General features: G+C 39.1%; 1 protein-coding gene across 1 annotated transcript in view; it reads left to right on the top strand.

Moving 5' to 3' along the window:
- LOC136114717 (guanine nucleotide-binding protein G(q) subunit alpha) overlaps positions 1 to 23,120 on the top strand; it is a 126,548-nt gene that overhangs the window by 87,838 nt on the left and 15,590 nt on the right. The window contains exons 3-5 of the mRNA XM_065860202.2: positions 4,131 to 4,285; positions 18,891 to 19,019; positions 19,990 to 20,119. Coding sequence (XP_065716274.1) covers positions 4,131 to 4,285; positions 18,891 to 19,019; positions 19,990 to 20,119 — 414 coding nt within the window. The remainder of the gene's footprint in view (positions 1 to 4,130; positions 4,286 to 18,890; positions 19,020 to 19,989; positions 20,120 to 23,120) is intronic.

Genomic DNA, 23,120 nt, shown 5'->3' with positions numbered 1-23,120 from the left:
ACAGTAATGTTTATATATTTATATAATGTTTATATATTTATGTTACTTTTATTTGTTAGGCAACAGCTTGACAGCAATAGCCAGGCAACCTGAAGTTTATATATGGAAATGGGAGAGTTGGACAGTAAGGAGAAAAATGATCACACCCTTTTGTTGCCCCATACTATGATGTGTCATAGCAGAACAAGTCTGTGTTAGCCTTGGGCTCTTTAGATCTATTTATTTCTAAACAGTATCTACACTGTGCTGCTATAATTGCACCATCGCATAGCTTTCCTTTCCCTAAATAATGCATATGTTCCATCTCATAGGAGGACATCTCGTGTTTCCTGAAGGGAAGCTGTATTTTTATGTACTGAATTTTCTAGCTCAGCTAACTTTCTAACAGTCGTTCACACTGGATTAATTAGTTATTGCAGAGGAAGATAAATTTTTACCCTTCTGCCTGACATCAGAAGAATCTTATTTTATTGCTGTCAAAACCTTTTGTTTATAACAAGAGGATTAGAAACTTGAAAATAGAATTGTAGGATAACTGTAACAAAGTACACTTATGAAGATCTGGATTCTGTATTTAAATTGTACACCTAACCTCCGGTGTCATCTCCTTTGGCATGACTCATGTGTCTCTAACACTCTGTCTCTACCACTTGTAAAAGAATCTGCTAGTGTGACAAGAAGTAGTTTCATCATGCTTCTCTTGCTAGGTTATTAAACCAGTATTTTTTTCAAGAAGGACTAGAGAGATAATACAACCTTTTCTATAATCTGTATAGAAATTTTGATACTAATATAACCTTCAATAAAAGCTTGCTTGAGTGTTTTGGTTGCAGCACTGTAGTGGTGACTTGGTATTTGTCTTCCATGTCTGATGCAGCTTAAATCTAAATAAGACAGCAAGAAAATTCAGGGCTCTGATTGCAGTGTATGAATAAAGTTGGGGTTTTTTTTCAGCTAATTTCTAAAATTTCTCTGAGCTCTACTAAAATGGAAAAACCAAACCTCATATGTGTAGACATTTGTTATTCCAGTGTTTAAATGTGTAAAAGTATTACAACTAGCATTTAATGATGCATTTTAAATGGATTAAATTTCCAGCATAAGTCACAAAAAAACTTGGTTCCTAATCATTTCATTGTACGGTCTATAAGCCATAGATTAGGGTCCATTACCATAGGCTTTTTACAGTAAAGACAATGAGCAGTAACAAAAAGAAATTTCTTTATTCGAACTTGTTTTTTTAGATTTTCTTATGTGTCTGTGGAATAGTGTTTCAAGTAGCTTATGCTATTTTTTCTTTATAAAGGTTAGAATGTGAAAAAAGGAAAACATGACATCTGATTTAGGTAGTTTGATACCCTATTAACCTTTGTCAGCAACTAAAGGATGATTAGCATTGCACCAAACCTTGTTTCAGCAATTTGTAGCACACTTTATTAATTTGAATACAGTTATTTGCTGCAGCACACCATGAAACCTCCTCCCTGTTTACCCTCATTCATTCTATGCTCTAAGTTGCTCAAAAGAAGCAACATCCTCCTTCCGGTTCTCTTACAACCAATATTTGCGGGCTCCTGTGTAAAAACACTTTCCTACCGTGTACTGATTATCAGTCAGAAGTTACTGCTTTTGGACATGTTAAGGAACACAAACCGTAACTGTCTAGTTTACAAGACAGTGAAATAGACTAGTTTTACCCTCCTTTAATATTATACTTGCTTCAAATATCTGCAGGTTTATGGGAGTCTCCAAAGCAGCGTATCTTGCTCTACAGCCCTGTAAAGCAAAGTGCTTGTGTGAGCTGCGCTTGTAGATTACGAGTCACTGTGGTCTGAATCTGAATTCTCTTCAGCTTCTGGACTGTTGGGATCTGATCACACACCATTGCTCTCAGTTTTGCAATCAGTGTAAATTATATTATCCAGACCTAACTAATATCTGTGTGCTTGATCCTTTAGTTACTGACAGCCAAGCACTACAGCCATAGGCTTTTTCTGATTGTTTTGGGATGTTCTTTTACAAAACAGAAGATGTTCCCTCACATGGAAGAGAATTCTTTAAATTGGCAACTTAAGATCAGCTGGTCTACAGAGACCACTGGTACGAAGCAACCCTACTGCTCCTCAAGCATATTGCTTTCTCCTGTGGATTTAAAATCCCAGAGGTATTTCTTTTGAAACAGACTGTGCTTTTCTGCCTGATCTCCCTCATATAAATCATTCTGGTAGGTTGGAGTGCTAATTTGGGAAAATTACAGAGAATATATCAAAAGGAACATAAAAATATGGACCTTTTCCATGCCTGCTACGTTGATTGTAACCACTCTTGTAAGGCTCAAAATGGTTAGAATCATGGAATCATTTTGATTGGAAAAGACGTATAAGAGACCTATTGAGTTGATATGCATGCAGAGAGAATATGAGACCAGATCCATTGACTGGCCCAATCAGTCCCTAAGAACCATCAGAGCTTTCAAAAAATTACGAAGGTGATAAGTAGAAAACACTTCGGGATGCATGGGCATCATCTGGAAGAAAAGACCCTTTGTTAGAGTTTTGGAGATTTCAGGTTCTGATAACAGAGAACATATGTTCTCCCTGTCTCTGAAGACACACATTTTTCACATTAAACTTGAAGGTTTTCATTTCCTGTTGAGCAAACAGTTGCAGGGATAGTATTTTGTTAATGAGCAGTAGCATCATTCTCCTGGACTGTCTAAGAAGCAGGGGGGGGATCATAGGTGCATATGCAGAGGATAAATTTACTAAGGCATAACAAGAAAACTCACTTCAGTATACCTTTACCTAATTTTAAAATGAAAATGTGTTTGTGTCCTCACCTCAAATGCAAATTAGATAGGAGAGTTGAATCTCTCAGGCTTTTTGCTTGACTAAGTTTTCATCTGTTTTCTTCTCTGTGTCTATGTTTGCATGTTTATGTATCTTTACACAGGTGCACACATTCAAGCATTGGTTATACTTCCAGGACAAATTAGAAATCATTCTGCTGTATTTCTTTGGTAATTTCAACTCCACAGGCTTTAACTAAATTTTAAGCATTTAGGAGGGTGATGGATTTATTAGGAATTATTTCTTATTAGCTACTCCCAATTTTAGATATTACTTTTTAAGAATCTCAGTAATTTAAAGTATGAATTGAAGCTAAAAACAATTTCTAATACTCTTGCTTTTCCTTTTTAGTAGTAACTTCTGTTACGTTTGTTGTAACCTTAAGAACTTCTTTTATCAATCTCTGAAAGGCAAACTTCCTAATTTCCATTCTCCCAGCTACCATCAGGGTCTAAATCTGTCAAGCTGGTTCACTAACCATCATTTAAAAACATGTTTATATACTCTAAGACTCTACCTGAAAAATTTAAAATGAAATCTTTCTGTTAAAGGGACTTAATTAAATACTAATTTTAGTGTGAATACTTCATTTCATCTAAATAATACTGGATTGTAGTAAGCATAGTCTTAAATAAGGGCCCATATATATGTTTATTAATTCACTTTCTCTCTAATATTGTATCTAGCACTATTTGTCTTTGTTTGAACACACCACATCATCACACATTCGTAATTTATTCAATACACTTACTTATGTTTATTCATTCACACTTTGCTTTAAGGTCTTCCCCAATAAAACAACAGTACTGTTTCCTTCCTGCACCATCACTGAGTTTGTTCACATGAATACACATTTGGGTAAAATATCCAACTCTGAATATTTGGGAGTTTTTACTATCTTTTCTATATGTTGTCCAAGTCTCTTGAGTTCAATTGCTAATGAGTAGTTTGTTTGGTAGAATGGATGGTAGGTATTCTATTTAACTGTCTATTTTAGCATGAAAGATACATTATATGCTAGTCTGTGTTGAGGTCTATGTACTATCAATAAAAATGTGAAGTTTCTGTTCTTCCTTGTTTCTGGAACTCCGTCTAACGGTTGTCTCCTTTTCTCCATCTTCATAACCTTCTTCATGGTACTTGATTTTTCAAATTGCACAGGCATATTGGTGGTATGGCCAATATGAAAAATTGTCCCTGTTAATCACGTTCATTTTATGTATGCTATCTGCAAGCATAGAACATGGAGTAAATGTTACTGTTTTGTTTGTTTTGAATTAGGCTCATGCACAGTTAGTTCGAGAAGTCGATGTAGAGAAGGTGTCAACTTTCGAGAACCCATATGTAGATGCAATAAGAAGCTTATGGAATGACCCTGGAATTCAGGAGTGTTATGATAGACGACGGGAATATCAGTTATCAGATTCAACTAAATAGTAAGTACATGATGGCTACAAACATCTATATGTCATTTTCTGTTACTAACTAAGTAATTTTTACTTTTAGCTTCTTATACTATATGTGTGTGTACATGTTTTTATGTGTATGCAGCACGAACATGCGTGATTATACACTTAGTAAATTGAATTTAGAGGATACTTTAAGGAGTGGAGTACATCTAGTTTAGGATTATATCTATATTTGTTTCACAGAATGACAATTGGTGGTAATCTGAAATCTTAAAGATTCTTACTAGGGGTAGTTAATCACTGATGTTTTCGTTTTCTTATACGTGTTCAAGCCCATAATCTCCTCTGATATACCATCACAAATGCAAGCTGGACAAAAATACTTTCTTATAGTATGACAGTAGTAAATACTGTGAGGTGCAATCAAATGGTAGATAGACCTCCCAACAGTTCGTAATATTTATAATGCCCCAGAACTCTTGTTTTCCCAGGTTTTTTCCTTTTCCCTCAGAGGTTGCATGTCCTCTGTATTTTCTGTTTCTTTTATTGTTTCTAAATTCTGTTTGTAGTTTCTAATACTTCCTGTTTGTTTCTATACCTTAACTTTCTGTCAACATTTGACCTGCTTTGTCATTGTTAGCTACACTTCTTATGTTTTTATACCCACTGCTGTACCCTGGAAAAATACATCAGATATTTGTTTACCAGAAGAGATGAAACTAGAGTCTAAAAAGAAAAATTTCCTGCATCCTGGGAGTCGTTTTGAACCTCTTGGAGGCTCAACAAATACATTCAATTCTCTTCCCTTGCCACTGGGTGCTCCAGAGGCTGGGAGTTCATGTTGTTTTTAAAATCAGTTTCTAAACTTCTTTGTGGTAAACTCAAGAGCACATCACGTAAATAGGTTAGTCACTTCGCATATACATAATAGGGTGACTTAACCACTTGCTTACCACTAAACCACTTCCCTTTAAGATACTCTTAATGGTGTGAGACAGATGCAAACCAACACCACACTGTGGATAGTTGTTTGAGATGAGATCATTCAATCTCTACAGGGTGTCAAGACCTTAAACCAAATGTAAACCGGTTATCAGTCGAAAGTCTGATTCTACCATGACTTTTCAAACTGTGAAGAAAGGAGAGGCAGCAGTGTTAACTGTTGTCAGTAAGAGAGAGAACTGTCATAAGTTTCATTTCACATTTATGTGACAACTTGCAGAATTTGGCTTGCAACTAGAATTAGATTCATCACCATTTTGCCCCAATACGACACTAAAGGCTTTCCCTTCACGAAGAAAAAGTAGGAAATGTTAAGTAGTATTCAATATACTCATCAGCAACTTGGATGAGGGAATGGAGTGCAGTGTCAGCAAGTTTGCTGATGGCACCAAGCTGGGAGGAGTGGCTGACACACCAGAAGGCTGTGCTGCCATCCAGCGAGACCTGGACAGGCTGGAGAGTTGGGCGGGGAAAAGAGAAATATAACAAGGGGAAGTGTAGAGTCCTGCATCTGGAAAGGAACAACCCCAGGTTCCAGTATAAGTTGGGGAATGACCTATTAGAGAGCAGTGTAGGGTAAAGGGAGCTGGGGGTCCTGGTGGGCAGCAGGATGACCATGAGCCAGCACTGTGCCCTTGTGATCAAGAAGGCCAATGGCATCCTGGGGTTTATTAGAAGGGGGGTGGTTATTAGGTCAAGGGAGGTTCTCCTCCCCTCTACTCTGCCCTGGTGAGACCCCATCTGGAATATTGTGTCCAGTTCTGGGCCCCTCAGTTCAAGAAGGACAGGGAACTGCTGGAGAGAGTCCAGTGCAGAGCCACAAAGATGATTAAGGGAGTGGAGCATCTCCCTGATGACGAAAGGCTGAGGGAGCTGGGTCTCTTTAGCTTGGAGAAGAGGAGACAGAGGGGTGACCTCATTAATGTTTAAAAATTTGTAAAGGGTGAGTGTCACGAGGATGGAGCCAAGCTCTTCTTGGTGAGAACCGATGATAAGACAAGGGGCAATGGGTATAAACCGGAACACAGGAGGTTCCACTTATGTATGAGAACAAACTTCTTCTCAGTGAGGGTCACAGAACACTGGAACAGGCTGCTCAGGGAGGTTGTGGAGTCTCCTGCTCTGGAGACATTCAGAACCTACCTGGACGCCTTTCTGTGTAACCTCACCTAGGTGTTCCTGCTCTGTCAGGGAGATTGGACTAGATGATCTTTCGAGGTCCCTTCTGCTCCCTGACATTCTGTGATTCTGTGAACTGGGAAGTGTTCCAGAGCCTTACTGAAAATCTTCATCTTTATCATGCCCCATGAATTGGAAGTATTGTGTCATTGTGTACCTCCAGCCAAGGACCTTCTAGTTGCTACACAAGCATTGAGGATATCTGTTTACTTTCCACGGCTGTGTTTTGTAACACTTCAGATAATTATATATAATTTTCACTCAAGTTCCTACTCCACCATGTTAGCTGTGCCAGTGGGTATTAAATACCCCACTGTCCTCATAGTTTAATCCCAGCTGGCAACTTGAATCACGTGCTGCTTCTTATCCCTCCCTGCCCCCAGTGAGATGGGGAAGAGAATCAGGAAACAAAAGGCAAAACTAGTGTGTTGGGATAAAAGCAGTTTAACAGAACAGCAAAAGGGAGAAGATAATAACAAAAGTAACAATGAGACAATACAGAAAGCAGGGGATACACAATTCAGCTGCTCACCACACAGCAACACTAATGTACAGCCCACTCCTGAGCAGCCACCCTCATGGCAGCGATCACAAACACTGGTCCTATACCATTGATCCTGGAAGAGCGAAAGTCAGGACCACACTTCGCGGTCAAAACATGACCATGCCAAACCACCTGTCCCGAGGGAAAAAAAGAGCACTCTGCATCCCAGCAGCTCCCCATGCAGCGAGCCTTCCCCTGGCCAGCTGCCCCACTTTATACTGAGCATGACATTATATGGTATTGAATATCCCTTTGGCTAGTATGGGTCAGCTGTCCTGGCTATGTCCACTCCCAGCTTCCTGTGAAAAATAACTCTGTCCCAGCCAAACCTAGGACATTAGCAGCCTCCTGTGAAAATCAACCCTATCTCAGCTGAACCAGCATATTCCACCCCTTATTCCATACCACTTATGTCATCCTTAGGTCTTACACTTACCCATGCATTCCAATTAGTTACTCTACTTTTCATATATATGTATATATACGTATATACACACAGATATTATTCCCTTAGTCCATGGTATCATTTAATCCCTCTCAAATGTTTGTGCTATTCATTTACTCCATGATTTTGGGTTTCATCTGTCCTAGCAGTCTCTCAGGGCAGTGGAGGTGGTATGTGGTGTTGGATTGTTGCATGCTGGATCCAGAACACGTAGCTGGTTTATCTGGCACAGTTTGTGCCCACAGTCTGCTGGTTAAAGATGTCAACCTCGAGGAAGTTGCTGGATACCAGTTGTTGAAGCCAGCCCTGGTTTCATCACCACTGCTCTTGGTTTGGTTGCTATGTGGCTGACACTGGCAGAGCAAATTATGAGCAACTGTCTGTGTGATATCTTGGTAAGACTCATTTGTTGGCAGTGAGGAAACCATATGCTCATAATTTATAAGATACACAAGCACATCCTAATTTAAAAACATTTTAGAACTGTTCATTGGTTCTTTCTTCCCTTCATTTATAAAAATGTACCTGAAGGTTCTAAAGCTATATTTGTGTTGCAGAATGGTAGATTCTGCTTTCATGTATTTACAATTTGCACAGCCTTATTTGTGTAGGCTTTGCAAGTAAGATAAAACAGCACATGAAAATGGAAGGCTTGAAGATTACGATCAAGTACTAGTGACAGCACCATGCTAACCCTATCTTATGCCTTCGATATAGTCCCCAAATATAAAAGGAAGGTCTGAAGAAAGATGGGACATGAAATCCGCTGCGTACCAAGACGTGCATACCAAGACACTGCATACTACAGAAAAACTGAAGTTTATGCAACAGGGAAATTCAGAAAGGGAAGTGGGGTCATATAAAGCAGTATACATCATGTATTTCTTTCAAGATCCTTTTTTCCATGCAGTATTGAACATGTTTTTAATATTGATAAAATTTTTAAACCACATTTCCTATTAAGAAAAGTTAGCACAAGCATTTTTTTAATTTGATCACTTGCTTTTTTTAGCCTTTGCTAAAATTGGCTTTTAGCCATGCAGGAAATTGAGAGAGACAGTTAGGTAGGTTTTGGATGGGATAAGGATAAAAAGAACACGGTGCAGACTTCTTCCTAAGTCACTGTGAAGATCTTGGGTTTACTGTGTTTACATTAAGATTAAATAGTTCTGGAAACTGGTAAATGTGCTTTAACTTTTCACCGGTGGTGTAGAGGCTCAGAAATGACAATACTTATTTACACTTAGCTGTGTTCACAGCTTGTGTTTTTACACTGAAAATTAATACCATTTACTATGGTGCTGCGTGTTAGCAAAGAGGACACTTGTGTCATTCTGCCAGGTCTGTGAGGTAGGAAAAGTCCTCCTAACAGCAACTTCAACATTTTGCGTTTGTGGATTTGAAAGACAAGCAAGTTGTGTGTTCCTCAAAAAAGCAGAAAAAGGCTTTTCCCTTTCAAAACTTGTTTTCCAGCTCACTGTCAAAACTAGTGCTAGTTTGGGATTGTCTTATGAGCTGATTCAGAGTTTTGCAAAACAAACCAACAATCCTCCAACTCCCCAAACCCGAGTAACAGTACGGAGAGTAGCTCTACCCAATTCCACAGCAGCCAGGCTGCAAAAGACAGGGATATTTCAAATCTTATTAAATAGATTGCCTACTTAGCATGAGTCGTAGACTTCGGTTAGGGTCTTCCATGGTCACTTCCATGACCACTGTACATGTATGAGAGAGTGCATTTTGTAGAGGGTCATGCTTATGAACTATCCTAACTGCAAGGAAAACACTTCCTTTCTGTGTGAAACCTGAGATCTTTAGGGTTGAAAAGATGGAAATATTTGTGGGTGCTATCATACCTAGAAAAAGCCATGTGATATCTATCTTAGATGTGGTTGAACACAGTGAAAGCATTTGCAAATGAAAAGTTGGTTGCGAGCCTCGCTTTTATAGCTGTGGTTACACTGAAATCACCCGACAAAGTTTCTTTTAACAAACTGTTTACTGGGGTTTGTCCCTTCCCTCTTGCCCTGTACTCTCGTTCTTGTATAGATTAAGAAGCTGTCACTTTTTTTGCAGGCTAGGTGGTAACAGGTACGTTTCACTGGTTTTATACTGACCTTTTAATCAGCGCCAGTAATTACCTCGATCTCAACATGTTTGGTTTGGTTTTAGGGATTTCTCTTGGAGTGTTTCTGGTGCGGTGCCAGGCAGATCCCTTCTCCGGAGCAGTGTATTCAGAGACACACTGCTCCACAGATTTCTTTGCTCACAGGGTCTCGCAGGTAGACTGCTTTTAAGCACAGGGTTTATTAGGGTGCTAGTGGATATTAATTCAGCAGTGGAGGTGGGGGATGAAGGGCCATGTGGTAGCAAAGACACAAGGGTTATAGATGTGTTAGGAACCATGGAAGCACCTGAGAATGGCCACAAAGGAATTAGGGCTCCTCACTAGAAAAAAGGTGGTGGTATCGGTAGTCCAGCTGAAGTGCATCTATACAAATGCATGCAACATGGGCAACAAACAGGAGGAGCTGGAAGCCACTGTGTAGCAGAAAAACCATGATGTAGCTGCCATCACAGAAACATGATGACTCCCACGACTGGAGTGCTGCATTGGATGACTATCAACTTTTCAGAAGGGATAGGTGAGGAAGGAGAGGAGGTGGCATAGCCATGTATCTTCGGGAGTGTTTTGAATGTCTAGAGCTCAGTGATGGTGACAACAGGGTTGAGTGTTTATGGATAAGAATCAGGGGGAAGGCCAGCAAGATAGACATCCTGGTGGGAGTTTGTTACAGACCACCCAACCAGAATGAAGAGGCAGACAAAATATCTGTAAACAGCTGGGAGAAGTCTCATGATCACTAGCCCATGTCCATGTGGGGGACTTCAACTTACCAGATGTCTGCTGTAAGTACAACACAGCAGAGAGGAAGCAGTCTAGGAGGCTCTTAGAGTGTGTGGAAGACAGCTTCCTGATACAGCTGGTCAGTGAAGCCACCTAGGGAAGGGGCCCCACTGGATCTGTTGTTCGTGAACAGAAAAGGGCTCGTGGGCAACGTGTCTGTTGGAGGTTGCCTTTGGCACAGCAAGCATGAAATGATTGAGTTTTCCTTTCTTGGAGAAGTAAGGAAGGGTGGTCAGCAGAACTGCTACCTTGGGTTTTCAAAGGGCAGACTTGATCTGTTTAGGAAACTGGTTGGCAGAATCCCTTGGAAGGCAGTCCTGAAGGACAACGAGTCCTGAAAGGTCAGTATTTAAGAAGATAATCTTAGAGGCACAGGAGCAGGTTATCACTGTGTGCCTAAAGATGAGCCAAAGATCAGCCTGGCTGAGTAGAGAGCTGCGGCTGGAACTTGGGAATAAAAGGGGAATTTATAACCTTTGGAAGCAAGGGTAGGCTACTCATGAGGACTTCAAGGATGCTGGGAAGTTATGCAGAGAGAAAGTTAGAAGGGCCGAAGCCCAACTAGAGCTGGGCATGGCTACTGCCATAATAGGGAACAAAAAATGCTTTTTACAAATACATGAGCAACAAAAGGAGGACTAAGAAGAATCTCCACCCTCTGGTGGATGTGGGAGGAAAGAGAGTGACAGAGGATGAGGGAAAGGCTGAGGTAGGTACTAGATGCGTTTTTTGCCTCAATCTTTAATAGTGAGAACAGTTGTGCTCCAGGTACCCAGCCCCCTGAGCCAGAAGACAGGGATGGGGAGCAAAATGAAGCCCCAATAGTCCAAGGGGAAATGGTTAGCAACCTGCTATACCAGTTGGATATCCACGAGTCTATGGGCCTAGATGGGATACACCCAACGGTACTGAGGGAGCTGGCAGAGGTGCTCATCAAGCCACTTTCAATTGTTTATCAGCAGTCCTGGCTAATCAGGGAGGTCCCAGTTGACTGGAAGTTGGCAACTGTGACACCCATCTACAAGAAGGGCTGGAAGGAAGATCCAGGGGATTACAGGCCTGTCATGGGGGAAGGTCATGGACCAGATCATTCCGAGTGCTATCACAGGACACATACAGGACAACCAAGCAATCAGTCGTGGGGTTCTGAATGACAGGTCCTGCTTGACCAACCAGATTTCCTTCTATGACAAGGTAATCCATTTAGTGAATGAGGGAAAGGCTGTGTATGTTATGCACCTAGACTTCAGTAAAACCTTTGACACATTCCCCACAGCATTCTCCTGGATAAACTATCAGCTCGGGACTTGGACAGGTGTACTCTTTGATGGATAAAGAACTGGCTGGATGGCCGGGCACAAGGAGTTGTGGTAGTGAATAGAGTCAAATGCAGTTGGTGGCCGGTCATGAGTGGTGTTCCCCAGGGCTCAGTATGGGGCTAGTTCTGTTTAATCTTATTATCAATGATCTGGATGAGGGGATCGAGTGCACCCTCAGTAAGTTTGCAGATGACACCAAGTTGGGTGGGAATGTTGATCTGCTGGAGGGTAGGAAGGCCATACAGAGGGATCTGGACCAGCTGGATCACTGGGCTGAGGCCAGTTGTATGAGGTTCACCAGGGCCAAGTGCTGGGTCCTGCAGTTGGGTCACTACAACCCCAGGCAGTGTTACAGCCTCAGGGAAGAGTGCCTGGAAAGTGCCTGGAGGACAAGGATCTGGGAGTGTTGATTGACAGCTGGATGAATATGAGCCAGCTGTGTGCCCAGGTGGCTAAAAAGGCCAACAGCACCCTGGCTTGTATCAGGAATAGTGTGGCCAGCAGGACTGGGGCAGTGATTATCCCCCCGTACTTTGCACTGGTGACACCCAGCCTGGAATCCTGTGTTCAGTTTTGGGCCCCTCACTACAAGAAAGACATTGAGGTCCTGGAGAGAATTCAGAGAAGTGCAGTGAAGCTGGTGAGGGGCCTGGAGCACAAGTCTGATGAGGAACAGCTGAGGAAGCTGGGGCTGTTTAACCCGGAGAGAAGGAGGCTGAGGGGAGACCTGATCGCTGTCTACAACTACCTGAAAGGAGGTTGTAGCATGGAGGGTATTGATCTCTTCTCCCAGGTAGCAAGTGATATGACAAGAGGAAATGGCCTCAAGTTGCACCAGGGGAGTTTTAGATTGGATATTAGGAAATATTTATTAATGGAAAGGGTTCTCAGGCAGTGGAACAGGCTGCCCAGGGAAGTGGTTGTGTCATCATCCCTGGAGGTGTCAAAATGATGCGTAGATTAATTTCTTAGGGGTATGGTTTAGTGCCAGAGTTAGGTTATGGTTGGACTCGATGATCTTAAAGGTCTCTTCCAACCAAAATGGTTCTATGATTGTATCTAGCTACATTAGTTTTGACTTCTGAATTTGGACAGAATCATTAGGCAGTACTGATTAATAGATTCATCTCATTTTTAACTTTGGAAAGTGAAACTAGTGTTATAGATGAATGCATTAAAGGCAGCATATGAATGATGCATGCATATGAAAGGCATCTTTTCTGCCTTTGTTTGACTGTGGCTTAATGCCTTCTTTTGATTAATTACGCTGTACACTAAACTTAAACTAAAGTTACAGAAATTCATCTTATGGAATTACTCCTGAGAAAATGCTGCTTTAGCACCCGATTACTTGCAACAGAAGTCTGGCCTCAAAGATGCTGGAAAATAGTAGCTCATGGCTGAAGGAGGGTGTTCGTTTGAAGTGCCAGCCCCATGTTTCTTCATGTTGAAGGTGCTTCAAAGCCTCATTCACAGAACATAAACTCAAATTTTGTTTGTCTGTCTTCACTAGGCTCTGTAGCTCAACTAGATGATCTTCCAAGGTCCCTTCCAATCCCTAACATTCTGTGATTCTGCATGATTCTGTGAAACTAATTAAGGCTGAATGTCGAGCTACCTCTTCATGGTGATGTGTGTTTTATTTATTAATAAGTTCTTGAAGAAGTTTATTGTTTAAAACAAATCCATTCTTTTTATAAAGGTTAGAAGTCTCACTTTGCCTGATTTCTATATAGGAAGGACATGTAGGAAAATACAGAACCAGTTGGTCTACCGCTGTGATCCCACTCCTGTTTGTTTTGAAATGTGGACAAACAGACCTCTGAAACATGGTCTCTTTCAAGGGCACTGTTAGCACCTCCATAGCCTGACAGCTTCCATGAAGCTGATGGCAGGCTTGGACCTTGTCGTAGGTGGTGTAAAGTGCATTAAACACAAGTACTTCTCTCTCAGTGCTGGCTGGGAGACAGAAGGCTTCCTCCATGTCTGGTCAGCGTGCAGATCACAAGTGTGCTGCAAAACGGTGGCTGTTTGTCCTGATGTCAAGGGACGGCCACTGCCAACAGCTCATTATACATGCATCGCTTCAGTAATGCACCTTCTGCCTGTCTCTATAACAACCTCCTAGAAAATTACCTCCGCAGCCACTAGAATCCAATTTACAAAACTAATTATGGGTATAATTACCTTTATAAACTTGGTCTGTACTATAAGTTTACTCAGAGCTATGTGATTTGGCCTTTTTTTTTCTTTTAAGTAATTTCATGCAATTTTCCCTTTTTTATTCCTTTGTATAATGCCTAGCTGAGTAGATACTGTTTGGGCGAGAAACCATATAGCTAGTAAGTGTCTCATCAAAGCGAGACATTTCTTAGCAGGTGGTAGAAATAAACTCAGAGTGCCATATAGTTGAGACCTAGATGGCTTGCACGGTTGCTGCTGCCTATACAACTGAATGCTCTGTGGCAATGCTGGCGGTTACCCACTTTGGGACTAGCCCTCAGGAGAGCTGCCAGGATATTTCCGATACCCATAGAGTTATTATGATTTAAAATTTTGAAGTTAATAAACTGAGGAAACATCTGGTTTGGGCAAATGTTGGCAACATTCTTTTTGTGGTAGTTCATGTTTATGACAAGTCTTACATTTTGTTTGCAAGAATGCATGTGTGTTATATTTATTGGTAAGGGCTACCCCTTTCTAGGATATGCTGAAGAGTTAGTTATGTTGCAAAGGCCCACTGCAGTATTTATGCATACATTTTGAGTTAGGCACTTATTCTAAAATACCCTGTGCTTATCTTTTATGTGCTTAATATTTTTGTACATGCACAGTATTTGTTTGCCCAGGTGAGCAGTATATTTGTCAGTACTTTGTTGGCTGCATTAGATAAGTGTTTTAAAGCCATGGTGAATTTTTTTTTTTATTAAGCCAATATAGAAAAAGTCAATTAAAGTTTTCATTAACTTCTGTCTCACCTGAATTCAGAGACTTGAGCCATTTTACACAGCCCTGGCTTCGTAAGTCCTCTTTTGGTTGCAGATAAGCCAGTAGAGGAAGTCACTCCACCCTGCTTTCCTGCTGGTGCACATGGGCTTCCCACACCCCAGGCTGTTTCCATCAAATAAGCTAGCTTAATTTGAACAACTTCAATAGTGTTTCTTCGCTATTCAGAGTAGTTTTGACAGAAATGTGTTATCAAGCCGTTGCACAAGCAAAAGAGCTGGCAGCTGGGGATGGGCAGAGGTGCAGCTAGAGAGGGGCTTGAGCCAGCACGGTTGAAGGTGGAAAAGAATTTGCATTAGCTAGCATGTTTTGATATTTTTATTTAATGTTGCTGGTTGCTAAATTAATTTAAAAATAAATAAATTGTTAGTTTAAAAATATATTGGATGCTTAAAGCTTGTGTATGCAGTGCTGCATTCCCCTGATGATCAGAAATTTCTTTAAACCCCAGCTTTCCTATGGGGAAAAAAAGTTAAATTTCCAACCCTTTTGGTATGAAGAAGGTTTGAAAATGTAAATATTTCTTGTGGCGGTGAATTTGACTATGATAAAGCAAATAAATGACATTCTAAATTTTCAGTGTTATGGGAACAGTTGCAGTAGTAATATGAGAAAATTGTGTGTGCTGTTAGTATGTCTTTAAATATTAATGTTATTCCAGTTGTCTGTTTGTTTGTTTTAAATATAAATTGTCGCCTGTATTCATGTGCATAATGCCGCTCAGCATTTTGAAATAGTGACTCAACACAACAAAGCAGTTGTTCAGAAAAATTAAACTTATCACCCCACCCCTACCAGTGCAATGCAAAAATCTGTTCTTGTGCTTTGAAAAAAGAATATGCCTTGATTTTTGTCTCTTTGGTACTATGGACATAGAAGTATAGTATTATGCTCGCACTGGCATGTTAAGAAGATTGCACCTGGCTGAAGAGAGACTGTTCATATCTGCAATGTATGAAAAGTCTTCAGATGTGATACAAAGCAGTGGGTACAATTGGAAAATGACGCTGGTGTCAATCCCAGTGTTACATGTTCTTACCCAAATAATGGATTTTTTTTTAATCAATTGTGTTACTTGTTTTAGAGGTTTTACTTTTTTTTTTTTTTGATTTGTTTTGTTTTGTTTTGTTTAAGAGAGATTTAAGAAGTTTTTAGTTATTTTAGAGAAGGCAACTTTGTGTTGCTGCTGCAGGTAAAGCTTTCAGCATGATTCACAGAAACATGTTAAATCCCCTTGAAACTGATAGCAGAATGTAAAGTTACATGTACTCTCATAGCAACAATAAGTGTAACTGATCTGCAGAACTGTTAAGAGTCAGTAACAGAGAATATTTACTCCTTTGCTTCAGATTAACAATACACAAACTTTGTTAAAGTCTGAATTCCAGCACAAGTAATTCTTCAGCAGAAATGTTTCTGTTTAAAAAAAAACAAAACAAAACAAAAAACCCAACAACCTTAAATGGAAAAGATTATTTTTTTCTACTTAAAAATAATTTTATTGACTATCTGCTGCATGCTCACAACATGAAAACAGCAATAATAAAAGATATAGAATTAAGGTGGTGCAACAGAGAGCTGGGACATTTTCATTTAAATAAATGGATAAAATAATATGTTTGTTTGTTAAGTTTTAAGTTAGAAGGAGAAGCGGTACGGACTCAGTGTCATTATTTGAAAACCAAAAATGCAGGACGTATTCTAAATTGCTTTTCTTGACTGTAAACTCTAGTTATGATTTGTCAATATCACAAATATTTTCTTTTTAAAGGATTTTGAGCATGCTATCTGATTTTTTGTTCTGTGAGATACTCTCACTGTTTTTGACACTGCTTCCTTGATTCTGGGTTTGAATGTATTAACTAGGACACTTCTCAGAGAGCCCCAACTCTGATCTGTGAAGTGAAGAAGTCTAGGGAAATCAGTAGTATTCCGTAAGAATGCATAAGGAGTCTTCTCTGGACTGTCTAGGCTCTGTAAGGTGCTGCAGGTGAAATGAGTGAGAATGTTGCTATTTAGTAACTGACCAGAAATTGAGCAGAACTGAATGAGGATGAGGAAAATATAAGTATTTTTAAGGATAAGTTAATGCTTCTGGAACTTAAGTATATCAGTGATTCGTGCTAGGGTGGGGAAAAAAGAAAGTACTAATCTGCCTGTTTACGGTTTCCAGTAACAGAAATGAGATTTAACTATTTGATTATATCCCTTTGTGTTATTGCCTTTCTAAAATCAGCCAGATGTGCATTACAGCGCATCTTTACAGTAACGTCCACTGTGCTGATGGAGCAGAGGTGTGGTAACCAGGCTCATGTTGGAGACCACAGCTGAAGCTTGCCAAAGGAATGCAACGGGATGATTGTGTAAATGGGCCACCTACCTAATTATTCAGTCAAAATTTTCCTGCTCTTGTGAATACCGCTATACCATGTAATGCTTTTTTGTACTCTTCCAAAGTTCAGTCACAAAACCAATTTTTTGAGTAGATGGGAGGGGGGAAAGAAGCTAGGTCACCATTACTTTCTTCTTGTGATGTTTATGGATTTATGACATGCTTGTCTATTCTGCTTTTAATGTAAAACACTGGAAGGCAGATGAGTGCTCAGATCTCGGGATTTTTCTTATTGACAGAAATTAATCAGTGTTTACAGAAAATATTTGCAGAGGAGTAGCTTCTGAATTATCTGAGATACACGGTTCAGTACATCTTTCTGACTGTGTAACATTCTCATATTTAGTGTTTAGTATTGGAATAATCATTCATGAATAAAATCATAGTGAGAGAGATTTGGTGATGTTTTTGGCTCCCTCCCAGACCTAACAAATTCTTTCTTCTGTATTCTTGCTGTAAGGCAGAAGTCAAACTGCTTTGTTTCTGTCCTTGTTTGGGATAACTTGCTCTCACTGTTTCATTAAGAAATTCAGAGTATCTTTAAGAAGTCTGCTTCTTGTGGGGGTTTATTTTAAAAGACCACATTCATTAATGACTACAAGAAAAGGACGTGTTCAGAGCTTAATGGTACTTCATTGTCGTTTGATAAATTACCTCTAGAGTGAATGAGGGCATCTGTAGATTAATTTCTCTTTTCAGTAGCTAACTGTAGGTCATTCATTTGATGGGAAGGAACCAAATGCCTAAGGCCTTCATTTTTTGCAGCTGTTTTTCTCCCAGATGTCTGCCATCGGGAGAGTCCACGCTACCTGGTGAACTGATTTCATGACATATCCAGCTCCTGGACCCAAACAGGCTGTCATACATGCATTGGTACAGTTCTTTTTTGAAGCATCTCTTTTATGAGAATTAAATCTTCACTACACTGGCGTTTTGTGGTGAAAACCCACCATCAAGCAGTAGCAGAAGAGTTTTGTGTTGTAGTTAATGACACTTTACAAGCAATTTCATAGTGATTTCAGGTTATTTGCTAACCAGCTGGGATATATTTCATGTACTGTAGGCTTATTAACTTAATTAGAAGTTTCAGTGGGAATGCAGGACTTTGGGTGCCAGGTATCCCACTAAATAATGAATTATGCCTTCTGATAACAAGATCTAGAGAGTTATTTTAAGTAGTCAGTAGGTGGGTTTTTCCTTTTTTCCTTTTTTTTTTTTTTTTTTAATTTAATCTGTAAACAGTACCATTTATCCTCCTATCATTTTATAACTGGTAATGATCTATTCCATAGCAGTTCACTGTTCCTTGGAAGATTCATGTTTCTCTATCCATGTATATGTGTAGACACTGCAGAATGAGTATCATGAAGTATATTACATGTTCGAATAAAACTGTGTAGTTTTGTATTTCTCACACATTTTAAAATATTATTTGTCTGTAAGTTGCCTAGAATTACGTAATTGAAAACTTTCAGTCTTTGGTGAATTTACGGGTGATAGCCAAGCAAACTTGTAGGAACAAAAACCGAACCAAAACAAAAAAATGCCAAACAAACATAATACCAAAACAACAAAAAAACAAAATGAACTAACAACACCCAGAGTAATTACACTACCCTTCTTTAGAATTTACTTGAAGTCATGAAACTATACAGGAAAGGAGGATGAAGCACACTTTTATACCTTGTCCCTGCTTTTGTGCCGATAATGCTCTTCTTTCTGTTGTACTTCTTCTTACCCCACAGCCCATTCCCGTTCCCAAGTCTTCCTTTCTCTTTTCCTCAGTGGGGTGATGGTGTCACTGTCTCGCATTCCTGTTGTTTCTCCCTGTCTATAGCTATCTTAATGACTTGGACCGCATAGCAGATTCCACCTATCTGCCAACTCAGCAAGATGTGCTCAGAGTTCGAGTCCCAACCACAGGGATCATTGAATATCCATTCGACTTACAAAGCGTCATTTTCAGGTAGAAAAACGTTTTAATACCCACTTGCTTTATTTCTTTTCTTTTCCTTTTACATTAGTAATGCCATGTGTAAAATATTGGTTAAGACTGCATAAAACGTGCTTGCCCTGTTTTTTTAAAATTTGATCGTGGTCATTATATTTTCATGTGATTGTCCACCTACAATAAAGATCTGATATTAAAGATGTCAAAAGAATGAAAGATAATTAGGTTGGTCTTTTTGTGAAGGTAGTTATTACCAATAGAGAACCTGCAGTTCATCTTTTCAGTCATACGTATCAAAGTTTCACCATGAATAATAATCTGAAAATACAATCATATGTCCACGTAATTCATGTAAATTATGGAATACAAAGTTACCAGTTGTGTACCTGATTTTTAGAGAGAAATTGGTCTCTTTTAGAGAGAAATCACACTACACGGTTGCAGGTACTGTTGTTTAAAAAATAATTATTTAATTCCAAGTTAGACAGCTGTTTATAGTTACTCTGAGACATAGGATGAAGTGGGAATACACTGTGAGTAAATTTGAGATTTAATTTTTGCTAATAAAAGTTTTAGTTGATGCATATTATATTCTGTTTGTCCTCTTAAGATGGAGCAGCTTTAACAAGTTGGGAATGTTGACTTTGGTAATTTGGGGGGGAAAAGGCATAGCACCCAGTCTGTTCTGTTCACATCTGTTTCTGCTGAATACACAGGCCGTATATTGCCAAGTGATGTATCTCAGAAATCTGAGGCTTTTGAGACCTACAATAATTTAAATACAGAAAATGCGTCGGACTTGAAAGCAAATACGATCTACTGTCTACTTAGAACAGATTCCATTAAATATCAATGGAAAAAATATCAGTAATACAAACAAACCACACTGTGCCAAACTGAATTCTTGAAATGTGTCATTGTGTGTGTGCTTGTGTGTTTATCTGTAAAGGTATTCATAGAGGTGATGTGGGTGTTAATTTTGCAGAATGGTGGATGTAGGAGGCCAACGATCAGAAAGAAGAAAATGGATACATTGCTTTGAAAACGTCACATCTATCATGTTCCTAGTAGCTCTTAGTGAATATGATCAAGTGCTTGTGGAGTCAGACAATGAGGTAAGCAAGCATCGGCAAAAAGCACCGGTTTTAAAGAAAAAAGTAACTTCATTTGTCCAATCATGTGTTTTCCAAGTGTGTTTACCAATAGTCATGCACAACCTCACCCAATGGAGTAGAAGCATTACAGGGATCAAGAAGAAAGGAGGGGATCAGTCTTCAAATGTGGCAAAGCTGATCCACTCCATGGAGGATTCGAGGAAACCCACCTATTTTTTGTTAAAGTGGAATACAGTTGAATTTTCTGTGTTCTTAGTGTAGCTATTTGTAGAGTTAGTGCTATGCAGCAGAGCTACAGAAATAGGTGGTGGAAATTAAGACAAAATTTATAGGTTCTTTGCTAGAACAGACCCTAAGGTAGTAAACTTCATTCCTGTGGCTTAAAGCATAGGATATATATTGTATGTTATTTCAAAAAATAACAGATGTAAGAAAGTGGATGAGCTAACGACGTAAAGCACACTGGTATCTAGTCCTTTTAATGCAGTTTGACCGAGTGAGGAGATTATTTAATGGTTAGATTTTTTTTGTTTTTTTCTGAGGGCTATTTTAAATTATTCATCAAACTTTTATGTGTTACTCACTGGCACTGTCCTGTGTAAGTCGTTTAACACATACTTAGAAAAGTTAGGTGAAAAAAGGAAAACACTTGAATATTTTTCATGAGAGCATACATGTTGATTTCATTGTTTAAGAGAATGGTTGACATAACCAAGTAAAACAGGTATCCCTGGACATTCATGTTTTCATGCTGAACTTTCTTCAAGATTCATTTTTAATAAAGTCTGGGGGCTCTGAAAACTTTTACATTTATAGTCTTCCCATAAAAGAAAAATTCTGTTACATCAGTTACATAATACCCTATATAATTCAAAGCTGAATTTACAAAAGTAATTTACACCAACTTATGTGTAGATAAGCAGAGAACTCAGTCAGACTTGGTTTATTTTAAGCCAAGCTAGAAATGCTGATCCTGTCTTTTTCTGTTTGCATTATTTTTTTGTAACCACAAAGTAAACGCAGAAGTATTAAGCATTATAATTTTACAAGTCAAAAACAAATATATTGGAATTCACTTAAAGAAAAACTATGATAATTTTCAAATACTATTCTAACTATCCAAAATAAACTTCCAAACTTCCTTATGTTAGCTCTTTGTCACTGTATTTCATACTGTCTTTCTTGTAGGGAGAAGTTCTCACTGGAGCTGTCTCACAGGGAGAGGTTTACCATACTGGTTCCCTATCAGGTGTATCCTGTTCTAGTTAGGTAGCTTGCTCAGACCCTTGTTCTGATTTGTCAGATAACTTCATTGTGCAGACTGCGACTTAAAGTATCCCTGCGACAGAAGACGGAGCAATATCTCATTTAGGCTGAATCACTGAAAGCATACAATCTTGCTCTGTTTTCTTGCAAGCTGAAAGGGTTCACGTGTTGTGAACTAAGTAGAACATCAGACTAAAGATTTCCTTTATGTTTTGAACTTTCCAGTGACTGAAGTGATGCCCAAAGCTGTGATACCCTTTCTATAATTACTTTTCAACTATTATAAGAGAGATCACTTCACTTACGGAGCTGATTTCTTTTTTCAAGTTTTCACTTTTGAAACACATTGTGGAGGCAAAAGCTGTAAAACTCATTGTCTTGCAGATGTTCTTCCACCTCACTGCTAAACTATGTTTCTTATTAACTTTCGAACCTTTTTGTCTTTCAGTTTAAAATACGTTCATAACTATAATTCGAACCAGTTTTTCTTTTCAGGTCATACATACATACCCTAGTAGTGCTTTCCAGCGGCCTTAGGCCTGTGTTACTCTAGGTCTGGGATGGATCCAGACTGTCTTAGAGCCAAGCACCAATCTGGGCTGCTTAGTTTTGGGTTTCTGCAAGCTGTCCATCTAAGTTTTGCTGGTATGCCGTAGTACTGCTTTCTTACCTTCCTTTTCCCTCCCCTGTATCTCTAAACATTGCAGCCCCAGAATGCATGGAAGAAAAATGAATTTATTTGTTCCACATAAAGCAGAGTGGTTTGTCTGAATGTGGATATGCCATAAATAGAGGAAAAGGTTTTAAATGTGTTAGTTGACAGCATGAATTAAGAAATGTATCCACCCCAAAAAAAATGGTTTATTATTCACTAGGGTGTGATGAACTCTGTAGGGAATACAGTAATTTAACTTGGAGACTTTGGTAATCAGCCAAGAGATACTTTTTCACACTTGCCTTTCAATTGTGAAACAGTACTAAAATTTTAGCACCGAAGTGAGAGAGTGTGTGTAAATGTCCTACTTTCTTCATGTATATACCACCAGTGTGATACTATGATAGCATCTAATCCTTCTTTGATCTGTGTGCCTCTTACTGAAATTAAAAGATCTAACTCGACAATTTGAAGTGGTCTGCTGCTACCTTTCCATTGCTTTCATGGCCTGATTAAACGGTATGATTTTTGTAAGATGGCCTACTTTCTTTTTCTAATTAGTCCACTGCATGTTATTGCCTGAAGTCTTTTTCCTTATAGTATGTTTTTACAAAGAAAACTGTACTTTTAAACCATCCATGGCATTCTTTTCAATTAATACTTTTTTTTCATTGATCTCATTTTCATGAGTAAGCATAAATCTGTAAGAATTATTTTTCACCTGTCAGTGTATGTGTGGTTTAGAGCCCTGTAACAGTCTCCATTTGTATTTCAAAATGTAGTATCTGATAGAATCTCAGTTGTAAATCCATTTCTTCCTGTGTATAGCTTATTCAAGATAAATACATCTGGATTATAAATCAGATGAGACTATACCAAGTTCAGAGCCCTTTCTAATGCCTCTCAAGGGCTTTTGCTCACTGTCTGCACACGGGATTGAGCTGGGAACTGTTTCTGTCTTCATGCCCTTGGAGGAATTAAGTATTAAAAGTTCTAAGGAATACATTAAAACTGCTCTGTAAGGGGACATGATACATAGAAAATAAGACAAGTGTTCAGACTGCCTGTTATTGAGAGTCC

The sequence above is a fragment of the Patagioenas fasciata genome, chromosome Z (genome assembly GCF_037038585.1).
Source record: "Patagioenas fasciata isolate bPatFas1 chromosome Z, bPatFas1.hap1, whole genome shotgun sequence".
Taxonomy (NCBI): domain Eukaryota; kingdom Metazoa; phylum Chordata; class Aves; order Columbiformes; family Columbidae; genus Patagioenas; species Patagioenas fasciata.
This window is presented reverse-complemented; position numbering and strand designations above follow the sequence as displayed.